The sequence below is a fragment of the Phyllostomus discolor genome, chromosome 13, assembly GCF_004126475.2.
Source record: "Phyllostomus discolor isolate MPI-MPIP mPhyDis1 chromosome 13, mPhyDis1.pri.v3, whole genome shotgun sequence".
Taxonomy (NCBI): domain Eukaryota; kingdom Metazoa; phylum Chordata; class Mammalia; order Chiroptera; family Phyllostomidae; genus Phyllostomus; species Phyllostomus discolor.
Window position 1 is genome coordinate 58,088,036 of NC_040915.2, and position 17,607 is coordinate 58,105,642.

Genomic DNA, 17,607 nt, shown 5'->3' on the forward strand with positions numbered 1-17,607 from the left:
AGTTGTAATTGGCAAAGATAGAGCTCACGACACAATTTTTCTGATGCCAAAGACCATGCTTCTAACTGCTTCCTTGCACTGCAGCTCATCAGCATTGTCCACACGTTGGAGGGAGATGAGTTAGCCCACTTGGAAGCCGGTTGTGTGTAACGATGAGCTACTTTATAATGGGGCTGATTCCACTGTACAGTGTTTCTAGTGGTCCTTGGTGTCCGGAATGACAGCATATTAAAAGCTTAGTTCCTGCGTGAAAGAGCTGGGCCTTGTATGGATAAGAGCAGAGGCTTTGCACCTAGATTGAGCTGGGTTCAAGTCCCTGTTCCAGTGTGTATTATTGGGTCATTTCACCTCTCCAAGTCTCACTTTTCATCTGTGAAATAGGAGCACCAGTAAGAATCTTTCGAGGTTGTCATGGGAAATAAATAAGATAATACCTGTAAAGGATTTAGCATAGTATTCAGAACATCAGTGGATGTGAAGTGATTTAAAATTTTAGAAATTTTGAGATTATTTAAAATTCAGTAAATATTTAAAACTTCTGAATAAGTATACAGTTCTACTAAAGTCTGTTGGGGATATTTTACATAATTCTATTTATTCAGTGTATATTTATCAAGGGCTTAAAATGTTCCTGGTACAGTGTTGGGTGCTGGGTCTACACTAGGGGAACTCTGATTCCCTAAGTCCTTAAAAAGATAACTAATAATGCAAGATAGCTTGCTATTTTGGAGTGAGTAGTGCAGCTAGCACGGCCTAGGATAGGAGAAAGGAGATTTTGGTGGGTTAGAATGATCAGGCAAAGTGTTTCTATAAAATAAAACAGAGGTTGCCAACTTATATCCTCATTACTGTTTTCCTCCATCAAATTAGAAAATAAGCAGAAAAGACTTAACTTAATACTGGATGAAACCTGGCCCGGACAGTAGGAAGGGAAGGGATCCCTCAAGACTGGAAATCTAAAAGCTACTTTTTTTGTGTGGATTGTTCTGTGAACTCTCCTGATTTTTTAAATGTTGGCAATAATTTATTATATATTTTAAAAAATTCGTCCAGGCCATACAGAGCATGTCTGCAGTGTCTGAGGCTGGATCCGACTGAGGATCCATCAGTTTCCAGGCTTTAATTGGCAGCTTTGGGACTCTTGACTGAGCTTTTCAGCAGTGGCTCTAGCTTCCATCCACCTAGAGATGGCACCGTGAGGGGGAGGGACTTGACCTGAGAGCCCCAGGCCCAGCCCTCACTACCCTCCTCTTCTCTGCGTGACTTTTCTTCTGGCTGGTCTCATCTTCGCCTTGCTCCTTGACAGGGCGTGTTGGAGCGAGTGGAGGCAGCAACTGCAGCAGCTCCGTGCATGGCGCGCTCTGTATGCCTCCGCCGTGAAGCACCGGGCCCAGAGCCTCCAGCTGCAGGTGAGTCCCCCAGACTCCGGCTCTGGAGTCTCGTCCCTGTTGTCGAGCTCCACACCTGCAACGGGTGGGGTGGGACTTCCACGCAGAAGGCCAGTCATCATGCTGCTGCCTCTGCTGGGCCCTCCCCACAGCTCAGGGGGCTGAGGAGGAGGTGGGGGCCAGAAGCAACATGGAGGGCTGAGCTCTTCAACAGACAGAGGTTGCTCTTAGGATTGTGCTGGATGTGCTTAGCAATGGTTTGTGGAGCATGTCTGCTAATTGTGGAACTGGAAAGGAATTTACGAGGAGTTAGTTATAAATATGTTAAAGAAACCAGTATATTTTTTGTTTTCTCTTTACTGTTTCCTCATAGCCAATTAGCGCTAATGAGGCGACTCTTGGAAAGCACCTAAGGATGGGGCCTGGCTGCCCATGGAACCAACCATGTTGTTAGAGGGTGGGAACGTTCAGTCCCCCTCCACCACCCCTGACCTCTGGGGAGGGGAGAGGTGCCGGCGGTTGAATCAATCGCCAGTGGCCAGTGATTAAATCAATCACGACTATGTAATGAAGCCTCTGTAAACCCTAAAAGGGTGAGGTTCAGAGGGCCTGCCGGTTGGTGATGTGTGGAGCTGTGGGGAGCGTGGCATGTCTGGAGAGGAAGCTCCACGCCCCTTTCCCACACACCTTGCCCTATGCACCTCTGCCATGTGGCTGTTCCCGAGTTACAGCCTTTTATAACAAACGAGTGATCCACTAAGTAACATGTTTCTCTGAGTTCTGTGAGTTGTTCTAGCAAATTAATTGAATTCAAGGAGGGGGTCGTGGGAACCTCTGGTTTGTAGCTAGTTAGTACATGTAACAACCAGGACTTGTAGTTGCCATTCTGAGTTGGAGGGGATCTGTGGAACCTCCAATACGTGGCCAGTCAGTAGAAGCACAGGGAAGAGCCTGGGCTTGGGGCTGGCATGGAAGTTTGTGGGGGTGAGGGTGGGATAAGGGTGGGGGACAAGGCAGTCTTATGGGACTGGACTCAGCCCGTGGAATCTGAGGCCATCTCTGGGTAAACAGTGTCGGAACTGATTTGAATTCTTGGACACCCTGTTGGGATGGGCCCAGGAACGCAATTTGGAGGGAGAGTAGGAGTTGGGTCATGAGGTGACAAGGAGGCAGATGGTAGGGCTTTGCAGGCTGTGCCCATTAAAGCCTTGGGCTCTCATTCCAGGGCAGGTGGGAAGCTGTTGGCTTTCAGGGGAGAGTGATGTGATCACACTTACCTCTTAGAAGGATCCCTTTGGTTCATTCTGTGCTGCCTTTTGAGTAAGAAAGGGAGGGGGAGATATTAGAGGGTGTGTGCTTGCTTATATTTTGAAGAAAAATAATGGAAAACTAAACCTAAAACTAACAACAAAGTGGTTACCCACAGAGGGAGGGAGGGAACAATGTTGGAACAAAGTATTTTTGTGAATTTACTTTGTTATACATTTTAAACTTTGGAACCATGTAGATATTTTATATAATTAAAAAAAAACCCAAAAGGAAAGCAAAACCAAAAAACAGTCCCTAGGATTTTAAAACATTCTGAACCAAACATATCAAGTTTGTAGCAGTGACTACACAGTGAAAATAATTACTTCAAGTAACCTTAAAATACAATATTTTGGCCCTTCTTCCCTAGCAGGATGTGGTCTAAGGACTTGGAGAATGACCGAGAAATATAAAAGTGTACTCGGCAGTCTCATGTTAGGGACAGGTTTGGAATTATGTCAAAACATCTACAGCTCCGTTGTAAGATAAAGCAAATAACTACAGCAGTGTCATTAGGAATCACAGTTTTTAGGATGAAAGAAGATACTACAGGTATTCAATCAAAGAAATTAAATAAAAGTCCTGTAATCTGAAGCTGGAAATATAAATATCAGTATGGACTCAAGACTTTTTTTTTAACCTAAAAATCTTCTGACTCTAAAAACCTTCTGACTGACAAGACTTAGAAGCAGTGACATTTATGCAGCATTTGGCTGCTGCAGAGCCCAAGCTGTGGTCTCTGCTGTTTCCCACAGAAAGGAACTGAGGATTTTTTTTTTTTTTTTTGAGAAATGGCTGATTCCAGGTCTGCAGCTGGAAATAGACACCGTAAGACGAGGGCACAGATTTTCAACCTTTTACATCTCGTGGCATACAGGCTAATTACTAAAATTCTGTGGCACACCCCAAAAAATATTTTTTGCCACTCTGAAAAAAATATTTGATTGCTTTACAAAAAGTATAATAGTCATTACGTACTCTTTTTGCTGCAAAGTGACTTTTTTAAAAAAAGTCAGGCACCTATACAGAAGGATTTCTGTACCAAGAATGAACCAGTCAGATGTGACCTTATTATATGATGTGGCCAATAAGATGCAGCTCTGTTCCATGACCTGATATATTTATGGTTCAAGACAGGGCATTTACACTGGATGGCTATCATTGTGTTGGCTATTATCACTTTTTTTATTTGCCAGTCTAGGGAAAAGAGGTCAGTGCCTCTGACTAAATAGTCAGGTATTGCATGTTTTAAAAATTCCTGCAGCACAGTGGTTGAAAATTGCTGGCCTAGGGTGCGGTGTGCTGCCAAGTGAGCGGATGAACAGAGGCTGATAGGGTTGTGCCAGGACTCCCGTAGGCTTCAGCTAGAACAGTGTGGGCATCAGAAAGAATAATGACTGCAGTGGATTGAAAAACATATCAAATATGTAAAAGTAATGCATTCATAATGAGAAGCAAAGAGGAACTCATTGGTCACAATTTAGGTTAGAGCATTAGCTCAAGTCCTTGAAAATTAATGAAGGTAAAAATGAAGCATTGATCCTGCCTTTCCTGTACAAACTAATCTCTGCGAAACCAGAAGGTTAATGAGAGACTAGCCTTCTTTATAGATTTGCAGTTAATAAATGCAGGAGCACTGGAGGTAGAAAATCACTGTTTGCCACTCCTGATGAGAAATTGGGTGTAGGCAGCCAGTACCAGGTGAAAAGACGATGGGGAAATACAGTGGACGGATCAGAGTGATGCCACCTGAAGCCACTGAACAGTGTTGGTGCTGATAGAACTAGGGCAGCCTTCCATGGTGTGCCTCACGGGGCAGTGTAACGGGAAAGACCTAGTACCACTTGAGAACTGTTCTTGTCTAAAAATGTGAACATGACTCCAGTGATCAGTTCCTAGGAAACTCAGAGATCCGAGGAAGGAGTTTAAGCCACCTTGAGGAGGCAGCCAAGTCTCTATAACATTTTATAGGGTAAACATAAAGGAAGAATTGAAGGTTATATTAAATGAAATAAGGAAAAATCTACAGAGAACCAACAGTGAAGGGAAGGAAGCCAGGATTCAAACCTACGATTTGGAACATAAGGAAGAAATAAACGTTCAACCCAACACAAAGAAGAAACAGGAATTCAGAAAAATGAGGATAGTATATAAGAAGCCTCTGGGACATCTCCACACGTGCCGACATCTGAATCATAGGGGTGCCAGAAGGAGAAGAGGAAGAGCAAGAGATTGAAAACTTATTTGGAAAAATACTGAAAGAAAATTTCCCTAATTTGGCAAAGGAAATAGACATACAACTCCAGGAAGCACAGAGTCCCAAACAAGGTAGACCCAAAGAGGACCACACCAGGATACATCATAATTAAAATGACAAAGGTAAATGATAAAGAGAGAACCTTAAAAGCAGCAAGAGAAAAACAGAGTTACCCAGAAAGGAGTTCCCGTAAGACTGCCAGCTGGTTTCTCAAAAGAAACTTTGCAGGCAAGAAGGGACTGGCAAGAAGTATTGAAAATGATGAAAAGCAAGGACCTACGACCTAGATTACTCTATCCAGCAAAGCTATTATTTAGGATGGAAGAGCAGATAAAGTGCTTCCCAGACAAGGTAAAGCTAAAGAAGTTCATCATCACCAAGCCATTATTACTGGAAATGTTAAAGAAAAGAAGAAGATCAAAACTATGAACATTAAAAAGGCAACAAATTCACAGCTACCAACAACTAAATCTTGAAAAAAAAACTGAGCAAACAACTAGAACAGAAACAGAATCATAGATATGGAGATCATTTGGAGGGTTATCAGCAGGGAAGGAGTTCGGGGAGACAGGGGAAGGGTACAGGGAGTAAGAAGCATAATTGGTAGGTACAAAATAGAAAGGGGGATATGAAAAATAGTTATGTAACTATTCACACATGCATGACCCATGAACGTGAACTGAGGGGAGGGATTGCAGGAGGAAATGGGGTACTGGGCAGAGGGGTGCAAAGTGGGAAGAAGTGGGACAACTGAATAACAATCAATAAAATATACCCAAATTTGTATGTTTTTGGGAAAAAAATGAAAACAGACCACAGAAGATCATGCGTAAAAGCAGGGACAATAGTGAAGAAGCTATTATCAAATTCCTAGTGAGATTGTGGACAAAGATGATAGCAAGTTGGCATTGGATTCCGGGTATGTTCTGAAGGCATCACCATCAGGATTTGCTAATGGATAGATAAGATGCGAAGTTTCAGAGAGAGAGAGAGAGAGAGTCTAAGATGACTCCCAGGTTTCTGACCTAAGAAACTGAACAGTGGAGTTGCCATTCACTGAAATGGGGCCGGTGGAGGCAGAAGCAGGCTTGTGGGGAAGCACTGGGAAGATCTGCATTTTTAGCTCCGTGTCTTCAGCCTGGTAGGCTTTCTGCGTGTCCGGCAGGCGATGTCAGGAAGGCGGTTGGGTATGTGTGTGGAGTATTGAGGACAGGTCCAGACCTGAGATGTAAATTTGGGAGTCCTGGGCATGCAGATGGTAACTGGAGCTAAGAGGGACTGGGCGGAAGCACGAAGGGAGTGAGTAGCTAGTGGAGAGGTTCCAGGATCAGCAGCTGGAGCCGAGAGAGACGCGTGACGTCCTGGGCACCAGGTGAAGGAGGGTGTGACACCGGCTGTGTCAGATGCTTCTGGCCGTTCAGGGAGGGCAAGGACCGATATTTGACCTTCGGATCGAGAAATTCACAGAGATCATCAGTGTGCTCACTAAGAGAGTTTCGGTGCGCCCGCTGGGGAGAAGTTCAAGGAAGCCTGCCTGGGAGAAGAGAATTTACAAACAGCTTTTTTGAGGAGTTTGGAAAGGAAGGGAAAGAAATCGAGTGTTAGCTGGCCAGCAAAGTGCGGCAAAGTGCGGCTGGTGTGTGTTGGTTGGTTTGAGGATTAACTGATTTATTCCTTTTAAAAAGCATTTCTGTGACAGTAATCTCCCCCACCCGCCACTTTTTATTTTTGACAAATACCAAGCCACAGAAAAGATGGATACTGTATACAGCTCACTAGTGTAACCGTTGTTTACACCTTGCCACATTTGCTTTCTCTATCATATATTTTCTGAGCCGCTTTAAAGTTGCAGGCATAAAATTTAACTAAATACTTTAGCTTATATCTCCTAAAAATAAGGATATTTTCCTATTAACTGTAGTATCATTATATCTGAGACATTTAATGTTGATATGATAACATCTAAAATACAGTTGATGTGCAAACTATGTATTGTTGCTATGTTAGTGTCAGGTCCGAGTCCAGTGGCAGGTCACCCATTGCTTTGGGCTGTCATATCCCAGAAGGGACATACATATTTTTTTAGAATGGGAGACATAACAGCACATTCATGTGCTGATTTAAAAAAATCTAGTAGTGAGTGGAAATAGATAATGCAGAGGTGAGGGCAATTGCCAGAGCGATACACTGAAGAAGGTGAGAGAAGATGGGATGCATCCTTAGTGGAGGGATGACCTGTGATGGGAGCATGGACAGTTTGTCCGGAGTAACAGGAGAGAAGGCCAAGCCTGTGGGCAGGTGGGTAGATGGAGCGGGGGGAGCTTGAGAAAATTCTTTTGTGACTGCTTTTATTTTCTTGGTGAAATAGGGAGGGTGGTCTTCAACTGGGAGGAAAGAAAGGTGAAGAGGTGTGACAGGTTTAAGGAGGTGTGGAGCCGTCATCTGAGACAGCCCTCTTTGAACTAGGGCGTGCGTGTCGTTGAGCGTGCATGGAGAGTCTCTGTGTGCATTTATGGACATTCTTTAGGGAACCATTCTGTAGACTCAGCTTCTGCAGATGCACTTCTAGGAAGCCAGTGTGTCTGAGGAGGGGCTCTTGACAACAGGCTTCCTCTCCCTTTGGAAACAAAGGCAGGCTCTCACCTGTGCCAACTCTGAGTTCATCGTATTGCCCCTTGGGTTGTCCCTGCTTCTTGGCTGCTCATTGTTTTTTTTTTTTTTTTTTTTTAATTTTTAAAATGTATTTATTGATTTGAGAGAGAGAGAGAAACATCAATTTGTTGCTGAGTTTTTCCACCGGTCTTTTTGCTCACTGGCCTCTGGCATGTGCCCTGACCAGGGACCAAACTCGCAACCTTGGGCAGTTGGAATGATGCGTCAACCAGCTGAGCTGCCTGTTCAGGGCGGCTCGTAGACTTTATTGTTCCTCTTTGTGTTCTTAATCCAGGGGAAGAACTTACTTTCTAGAAGTAGGATGCCCTTCCCAAATATCCTTGCACCCCAAGTTCCCACAACTCATCATGCTGCTTCCTTGTGTCTAATTTTCACCTTTCCTCTGTGTGTGTGTGTGTGTGTGTGTGAGAGAGAGAGAGAGAGTGTGTGTGTGAGTGTTTCTGTGCTTCCCATCAGTACTTCACCTCTGCTTTCCTGCCTCTCCTGTGAGTGTTGTCTCTTTTGTGTCCTTCAGGCTTGGTCGCGGTGGCAGGAACAGCTCCTGCACATCTGGGGGGAGAGACAGAAGGTGGCCTCCGCAGTGAAGCACCATCAGCACTGGCAAAAGCTGAGATCCCTGAAGGCCTGGCTTGAATTCCTGCAGGCCCGGAGGGTAAAGAGACGGCGGAAGGGTGAGCAGGGAGTCCCGGCTCAGGAGGGCAGAGGGGTGGGTCACAGTTCCCACTCTCCTTCTGCCAGTGGTGCTGATTTACTAGGAGAGATACAATGGTACTATGCCGCGGATTTTGGTAAAAGGAGATTGAGGAGGAAAAATCCATCATCCTCAATTCCCATTTATTGTCTTCTATAGATACATTTTATTCAATGGGGTTTTAATTATCCTGTAACCACTGTGTTACTATGATTAATATGATGTATGTAATTTTGTCTATTGCTTTTTCCCATACAACTGACCAACACTTTTCTATGTCTTTAAGTATTCTTCATTAATGTTGTTTTTTTAATGGTTACATTTAATAGGCTTACCTTAGTCTATTAGCCATTCTTCTGCTGATAGATGTTTGGATTGTTTCTGTTTGTCCCCAGGTATGTGAATGTGTGTGATTCATGATGTTGAGTTTTTTTTAAACACTCTTCAGATGGTTTTATTTCCCAGTGAGAGTTCAGAAGTAACAATATATAGTTTGTGACCATCAGGACCGTCTGTACTTTTGTTTCATTGGCCTCTGCAAAAGTGACTCAGTCTCTACGCTAGATGCTGGGTTGGGCTTTCCAGCTTTCACTGAGCCCTCTCTGCAGAAATCTCGAGGCTGCCAAAGCTGTCTCTTGGGAGAGTTTGAATGTGTCCATTTGAGACCAGTGACAGGAGACCACTGCCTGGTTGCCCGAGCCCGAACGGGAAGGCAGTAAGCTGTTAGGAACGATGAGCTGCAGGCTGATGTTCCTCCAGTTACAGCATTTGAATGTCAGGACCGACTCCCTTTCATTTCCTGTACTTCAGCTCATTGGGCCATTAGCTAATTAGCGTTAAAAGGAGATGAAGCTGGCGGCCTGCACCAGCCTGACTGAAAGCTCAAAGAAGCCTTTGCCAGCGTGCTGTCCGAACCATGTGTCACTGACTCAGCCCCTGAAGGCCTGTCTGGGAGACCTCAGTGAAGAGGCAAAAACAAGACAGAACTTTTGAAAACAGCAGTTGCCATTCCTACTCATCAGTAGTAACTATGAGCCTCAGCTCTTTGATTTTGTAGCATCCTCTTCCCTAAAATTCCAGACCTTTTCTCTTGGAAAGAAGAGAGGTAGCTAAGGGATTCCTAATGACCTTCCCCTGTTCAGAAAACATTCATTCTTGAGTTCTTTGTGAGAGCAGCCTTGAGTCCCCTGCCGTCTGCCAGTAGTGGGGTTCACCTTGTCTTAAAGATGCTTCCAGTTCATGGCTCACTGAGGGGCGTCAGAACTTAAGTTATTTTCTCTGTTGCTGCAGAGCTGGCCGAGCGATTCCACCACGTCACTGTTCTCCAGACACACTTCTGCGACTGGCAGTGGGCCTGGCAGCGGAGGGAGAGCTTGCATGCTCGCCGCGCACGGGTGGAGGCTCTGGCCAGAAGGATGGCGCTGCGGCGGGCCTTCACGCACTGGAAACACTGTATCCTTTCCAGCCTCGCAGCCCTGTCTGCCCCCTCAGCGAGGACAGCGTGAGCTCAGCATCCTGTACAGCAAGAATCAGGGGACACATAGGAAACAATTACCGAACAGTTTAATAGTGCTGATCTCTCTTGATTTCTTTTAAGGTTTTTTGATTGGGAATATTCATACAAAACAGGATGTATAGCATGTTTGCAGTTTAAAGAATAATAATTAAATGAACACCTATGTACCCACCAGTCAGCTTAAAAAATGGAACATTGCTAGCTCCCGTCTGCTCCTCTCTGATTGCATTTCCTTTGCCCCTCCTCCTCGGACGTTATCCTGCTGTGCTGAATTTTATGTTAAAGTTTTGTAGCCTTTCTCCCCACTAGGTGGGGGAAATAGCCATAGCCATTTCTGCTTCAGAAATTTGTTTTATTTCATGTGTGGTTTAGAAAGCCCTCTGTTCTTGGCGGATCTAGCATGGCGATCATAGCTTCCATTTACTGAGCGTGTACTGTGTGCGTGCGTTCTGCCTTATCCGCTTAGTCTTCACGGCAGCCCTGTGGCGTGGGCTTCGCCGCATTCCCTTCACAGAGGAGGAGGCAGATTCAGGGGAACTCAGTAATTTTCACACTCACAGCGAGACACTGGCAGAGCCAGGATTTTTTAAGCCCTGGCCTTTGAGTCCAGTGCGTACACCACACCTGCCACAGTGTGTGCCCGGGTATGAGGGTTTAGACTGCCTGGGACGTGCATCCGCACACTCGGTTGTTTATCACACTCGTGCGCTGTTCTGAACTCCGGCCTCAGTTCCGGAATGGGCGGAAACTCGGAGACTGGCAGTTGCTCATTGTCTAGTGGGGGCAATAGACATGAAAATGAGTCTTTACAGTGTGACGTGAGAAGTGCTGTGATAAAGGTTTCCGTCAAGTCCCGAGAGAGCGGCTGTGGTGATCCAGCCGAGGAGATGTGTGAGCCGAACTGAAGTCTTGGGGGATGGCAACGTCGCCCAGTGGCGGAGTCGGGCGGTGTTTCCGGTGGGGGGAGTGGCACTTGCACAGGCGTAGATGAGGGACAGCGTTCCAGGGTGGTGACGGGTCCGTAGTGAGCTGTGGGGGGTGGACGGCAGTGGGGTGGTGCAGGTGGGTGCTGACTGGGGACCCCTGTGGGCCGAGGTCAGGAATTTGGGCTTTCTCTGGGCAGCACTGGGGATCCTCCGTAATTATTCCAGAAGGGGCACGGCAGGTTTATACTCTGGAAGGGCAAACCTAGATGAGAGGAGCGCAGCTAGCGCAGGGACACCAGCTATGTGAGGTGGCTGTCTCGCCAGTCTGTATGAGGGACAAGTCCCGTGACCTGCAGGGTGTTGGGGGCGGGGACAGAAGAACAGGAGAGGTTTAAGGGGAGATCAGATGGACTCGGCGACTGAGTAGATGGCAGGAGTGGGAGAAGAAAGGCTCTGAAAATAAGTCCAAGGTTTTTAGCTGAAACATCTGACTGGATTGTGATGCCGGAACAGAGGATGCAGGAGAGAGAAGTTCTGCGTTAGATACGGCGATTTGGAAATGCTCAGGGCAGTGGTTGGCAGTTTCTCTCAGCTGGCCTTTGCCTCTCATGAGACGGGCATCAGAGGAGAGAAAGGTGAGGCCAGCTGTTTGAGAAGTAACTCACGTGGAATCCCTTTGCCCACTCGTCCTTGGGTCATCAGGAGGGGACAGGGAACATCAGCCCATCTGCGTATCCTGTGCTCCCCTGCAGACGGGTCACTGGGATTGTACCGTGTGGGGGTGGCAACCTTGTTGGGACCAGAGGCCTTAACTCCTGCAGACGTGCTGCTGTGTGCAGAAGCAGCCGCCCAGGGGAAGATGGCGGAGGAGCACTGCAGGCGCCGCTTGCTGGTAAGCGTGTCAGCCTTGCTCCGGCATCCCTTCTTGGGGTTCCGGACCCACATCATGCTCTCCCAGTGCCCCTGCTCCTGTGGTGAGCTTCAGTCACGAAGCTCTCCTTTATTGTGGGTGTCCCTGTTGTCATTTGGGGTCAGAGATGGTAATGTGTAGGGTCAGAGGAGACTGGAGCTACGAAGGAATCTTAGAGATGATCTGGTCTCACATGGTGGGCCCCCGGTTTAGTGGTGGAAGTCTGGTCTGTGAAGTTGGCCGGAGCAGCAGTGCTGAGGGTGAATCGAGGTCTGGGGAGCAGTGCCCGTTCTCTCCCCAGTCCTCACCAGCACTTTGAGCACCCTGTGGAGTTCCCCAGAGCACAGCATGGGAACCCCTGACCACTTCACTTCTGTCTCGGCAAACTGAAGCCCGGGGCCGGGGGAGCATGGGCTCGGGCCACACGTGAGGCAAGTATGCACATTGACCCCATGTCGTCAAAAAACAAAACAAAACATCATAGACTACAAGTCCGTCTCCTTTGTGAGAGGCTAAGCTGGTGTTTTTGACCTTCGTCTGCAGTGTTCCCATCTGGGTCAGGGGATGTGCCCTGGTCAGAGGTCAGGGTGTGTTCGTTCCTGCGAGTCGGCGTGGACAGCGGGGGTGGGGTCGAGGCCTGGCGTGTGTCAGGCTCCTGTTGGGACTCAAGCAGAGAAGCACTCTCAGGCACAGGGGAACAGCTGTGACCAGCTGTGACTGAGCTTCTTGTCACTGCTATTATTTTTATAGACAGTTTTGATTTGTGCCCTGTCGTGTCCCTTCTTCCTTTCACAGCACCTTTGCTTCAGAGCCCTGAAAGACAACGTGACCCGGGCCCACCTGCAACGAATCAGAAGGAATCTCGCTCACCAGCAGCATGGTGCCATGGTGAGGGTCTCCTCCTGTATCAAGGGACCTCTCCTGGCGGCCACTCTCTTTTCAGCCTTTGTGCTTACAGATTTGTCCCCTGACCTGTAGGCTCTGAAACCGTGGTGTCCACTTCTGTTAAAGAAAGGGACTATTATGGACTATTAAAGTCCATACCAGCCAGTAGAGAAACCTTTGTTATTGCCTTGTTTAATCCTGTTTTTTATCTGTTTGCTAAGAGAATTGGTACTTGAATCGGAGGTCAGGGACCGTGGATTCTGACCCTGACCTGGGGAATGGGGTTTGAGCCTGCTCTCTAGGAGGTTTCGGTGGTGTCTGTGGTGGTGTCTGCTCTGTCAGTCTGTTCCCTGCGGGGGCTGGTTTGCCTGAGGGCAACGGGCGTTCTGTCTCTTCTTGTAGATTGTGTTCCTGGGTGTACAGGGATGGTGTTTACTTGTTTTGTTAATTATGAAAATGTTTAAATGTATAGAAAAATATGAACACTAGTGTAATAAGCAGCTATATATAATACCATCTAAATTCAACAATTGGTAATATTTGCTATATTTACCTCCTTTTTTCTTTTTTTTTCTTTTTTAAAGATTTTATTTATTTTTAGAGAGAGGGGAAGGGAGGGAAAAAGAGAGGGAGAGAAATATCAATGTGTGGTTGCCTCACATGTGCCCCCTGTTGGGGACCTGGCCCGCAACGCAGGCATGTGCCCTGACTGGGAATTGAACCAGCGATCCTTTGGTTTGCAGCCCACACTCAGTCCACTGAGCTACACCAGTCAGGGCAACCTCCTTTTTTCTGAATCATTTCAAAATAAATAGCAGACGTCATGACGCTTGACATCTAAACACTTAAGCATGCATCACCCCAAAAGAATGTTTTCTTATGTAACCCATTAGCGTTACGATCCCTAGCAAGGTGAACAGCATCTCCCTATTATTCAGTGCCCAGCCCGTGTTCGACTTTCCTTCAAAATGTCTTTATAGCTGTTTTTACTTTTTCAGTTAAGGACTGATTATTCACTACATTTGGTTGTCTCTTAAGGCTCTTAATAACTCCCCCCCCCTTCTTTTGTTTAACATGTTTATTTCTTTTTTAAACTGTGGTAAAACTGATAATAAAACTTATCACCTTAACCATTCTTAAGTATACAGTTCAGAGTCATTAAGCACATTCACGCTGTTGCACAACCATCACCACCCTCCGTCTCCAGGACTTTCTCCATTTTGCAAAACTGGAACCCTGTACCATTGAACAGGGACTCCCATCCTCCTCCCCCGGCCCCCGACAGCCACCGTTCTCCCTTCTCTTTCTGTGAACGTGGCGTCTCCGGGAGCCTCATGTTTACGGTATCAGCCCTCTTGTGGCTGGCTCACTTTGCTCAGCTCAGGGCACACTTCTTATTTTTTTATGACACTGACTTTTTGAAAAGTAAGTCCGGTTATTTTGTACAGTTTTCTGTATTCTAAATTTATCTGTTTGTTTCCTTTTGATGTCATTTGATTTTCCTTTGTTCTATGTAACTGCTGTAACTGGACGTTAGATCTAAGGGCTGCATTAGATTGAAGTTACACATTTTGTGGCAAGACTGCTCCACGGGCAGCACTATGTGATGGGATCACTTCCGGTCTCTGCCGTGGCGTGTCTCCCGTGAGGCCCATGTTAGAAGAAATAGCTTCTGATCTCCATAGACTGGAAGAGCCTTCGTTTGCTTCTCGAGCTGACCCAGAATAGCTCCACGTAGCTTCTCCATAGCCCTTCTGCAGGCCTGTTCCATGCTGGGTGCTCAGAACTGAAGCCATTCCTGCTTCGGGGGACCTCACAACCTTTCGATGTAGGGGTTTCCTAACTAGTAGGTGAAGAGAGATCGGTTTGCCTTAATAAACTCCCACTTTCCTCCTGTTTTGTTTCAGCTGCTGCACAGGTTCTGGAACCTCTGGCAGTCTCAGGTTGAGCAGAGGGAGGAAAGAAAGCAGCTGCCCTTCCTGCGTGCCGCCTGGGACCACTACAGGTGGGGGCTCGGCCTTCCGCGTGGGCTCCCAGGGACCCGCGGTGACGGACTCACTGTTCTCCGGGAGTGACCCCTTAGCCTTCCATGTGTTACGGCAGCAGGTTCAGAAAGGCCCTGCTATACTAGCCATTGTTCCTCAGCTTGTGTTTCCCTTTTGGCTGATCAGAGGAGAGGCAGAATGGGAATATTTGTACTGGTTCTTGGCCACTGGGGTTTGAAGTGTGTGCCTGCTAGCTTGCCACCTCAGCCATTGAAGCTTTAGTAACATTTGCATCATAGAATTCATGCATTAACTGTTCAAGAGAAGGCTCAGGCCAGATGAATATTTGTGGCGTGGTCTTGAACAGTGCAGAGTGTGTCGTCAAGTTTTTGGAGTTAATTGTTGCGTTAAAATAAATACATGAATGCACCACATGTCCATGAGGAAAAGCCAGTGTGTAGGAAGGAAGGCAGAGGGTTAAATAAAAGCTACCTGGGTCCCTTCCTCCAACCCCTTAGTCTTACTCTTCAGAGGTGAGCACTATTCACTGCACCCCGCCGCCTAAAAGAAGCCAGTTTAATGCACTTAATTTGCATAGTTATAAGTTTAATTTGGGAACATTTTTTAATAAGTCAGAACCCCAGTGTTTAACAGACTTAGTTTGGAGTTATCAGGGTGTGTTACTATAAGTTCTGGTTTACAAAACTGAGTGCGGTTCTCATTCTCAGAATCACTGTGTGAAGGAGCACGGTGGTCGTAAACAAGCCCCAGAGCTCAGCCTCCAAACGAGAAGGGCATCTGGGGGGTTTCATGCTATTGCCTTAGTTCCAGAGATGCTGCGCTTGGTGGCCTAGTTAGGTATACAAGAAAGTTGTTAACATTTCTGGGCAAGCCACAATCCAAAATCAGGATTGTCTTTAACACTCAAGTGTAATTACATCTAAATTTACCTGTCTCAGAAATGAAGTAAAAATGTAAAATCAAATCCCAAAGTGGGATGGGCAGTACCTTGGCGTGCCGTGTTGTGTTTCAGAGTGACATTGCTGCGCAAGTGTACCAGGCGGTGGTTGCAACATACCCAGAAGAGGCGATACAAGCAGGTATGGAGTACTTCGTAGCAGATACCTCTGCTGGCTTACATTCTTGGATCCATTTGCTTTGGAAAAAGTCTTGGAAAAGGCCCATGCCAAGAGGTCTTGGTGTTCAGATTTGGAAGAGATATTTCCCCCAGAGAGGTCGCGTGATGTCAGAAAGTCTGCATGATTCCCACTCCTCCATCTGCTTTGAAAATGTGGGTGTTCTCTGAAAGTGATGAGCTCTCAGTGGCCGTTCGTTCCATGTACATCTTTACTCGATTCCTTTGTTATATTAGTCAGCTACCCATCACCCAGCGGGACCTTCAGAAGATACTGGGAAAAGTGCAGAGCATAAGCGCCACACCCCTGTGCTAACCAGTGTGAGACACGGGGACCCACAGTGGGCGGCGGGGGGAGGAGGGGGTCAGGCTGACGGGTTGGTGAAGGCAGAGTGAGAAAGACGGATTCTGTTCCATTTGAGAAGGACTTGGTGAGCCGCTGCTGTGCCTCAGGCACCGCTAAGCACTGAGGATGCAGCCGAGGTACAGGGCAGGCAAAGCTGCCCTCAGAGGGCTTTGTAATTCAGCCCCAGGGATCTTGCAGGCCGGCTCCACTGGTGCATGGCTGTCTGGAGTGCTGACCCGAGAAGGATTTCGAGGCCACGTTCAGGCTCAGGGGTACTGGTGGTGTCTGTACAGGCACCGCAGTGTGGCGTGGTGTGGTGCGTGCCTCTGTCTGGCTGCGCCTGGCCGTTCAACAGGGTGACACCAACCGAACCTGCCCCCGTTACTTTCGTATGCCCTCCCGATGGGTGTGAACACTTAGGCCATAGGAAAAAAACTTTAAGATAAATATAAATATATGTGTATATACATACATATACAAAGAGATGCTTAGCCCACTTTTAATTGAAGTGGACAGTGTTCCCCTATCATGTGAGCAGAGATTAAAAATGATTTAAACTTCTTCTCAATGTTGTGTAAGAAACAAACCTCCTTCAAAAGTGTGACCCAGAAAGGTCGTTTTCTTCTTTAATGTAAAGTACAAATAATGGTCATCGATTGTTTTACCTTAGCTGTTACAGGCCCGAGCAGACAGTCACTTCCAGCAGAGGGCCCTGCCCGCGGCCTTCCAGGCGTGGAGGAGACTCTGGCGGTGGCGCCAGCAAGAGAGTGCCCTCAACGCCAGAGCAGCGCGCTTCCACAGGTGTGCAGCGGGGGCGGGCGTCTGGGGTCTGATTTTGCCGCCCACACAGCCATTTGCTTTGCCTTTCAGCCTCCCAGCCACATAGGCCCAGGTTTTCCCTGGTTTCTCTGTAATGTGCCTGCATTGATTCCATCTGGCAGGAAGACCGCCAGTATTTTGCCCTTGGGAAAACTTTTGTCCATTTTTATTGCGAATGTTTTCAAAACAGCCTGGGTTTTATGCCCCTTCCGTCATTTCAAGCCACAGCGAGCTCCATGAGAGCTGCCCGCCGGCTCTCTGGACAGGTGTGGTCGGACCTTGCATTGCTCTGGCAGGCGTTCTGCAGCGTGGTTTCCGTGAAGCGTTTTGTTCCTGTTCTGCTAGACCTGGTTTTTTGAAGTCGTGAAATTAGGACAGACAAGGAGCAGAACTGCGTCTTTTTGGCTGCCAGTGGGGCAAAGATGTACGTGGAATGTAATGAAATGACTCATCGCTAACTCCGTGTCTGCCACTATGCTAGGCCTGACGTGACGGGAGAAAGGATGGACTCACTGGCCTGTGACGCCATCATCTTCCTTAATAATTTCCTCCTGCCAGCAGTCCAGGTTCAGAGCGATCTGTGACGCGCCCATGTGATACAGACAGTAATTAGCAGAGCTGGGGTTGAAATTCAGAGCTCCTTGATTCCAAAGTCCAAGGAGGAGGAAGATCTTTTTAATGACTTTGTGGGAGATAAGGCTGTCACACAAGAAGCAACTGAAGAGCAACAGTTCAGGAGAGCAGATCCTTGTGTCCTCAGTTAAGCCA

At 47.1% G+C, this 17,607-nt stretch overlaps 1 protein-coding gene across 1 annotated transcript in view; it reads left to right on the top strand.

Annotated features, from left to right (window-relative positions):
* Window positions 1-17,607, top strand: part of SFI1 (SFI1 centrin binding protein) — a 62,413-nt gene that overhangs the window by 31,022 nt on the left and 13,784 nt on the right. Inside the window, exons 8-15 of the mRNA XM_036013694.1 lie at window positions 1,307-1,409; window positions 8,141-8,297; window positions 9,608-9,769; window positions 11,581-11,651; window positions 12,465-12,557; window positions 14,462-14,559; window positions 15,573-15,639; window positions 16,691-16,821. Of these exons, the coding sequence (XP_035869587.1) occupies window positions 1,307-1,409; window positions 8,141-8,297; window positions 9,608-9,769; window positions 11,581-11,651; window positions 12,465-12,557; window positions 14,462-14,559; window positions 15,573-15,639; window positions 16,691-16,821 (882 nt within the window). The remainder of the gene's footprint in view (window positions 1-1,306; window positions 1,410-8,140; window positions 8,298-9,607; window positions 9,770-11,580; window positions 11,652-12,464; window positions 12,558-14,461; window positions 14,560-15,572; window positions 15,640-16,690; window positions 16,822-17,607) is intronic.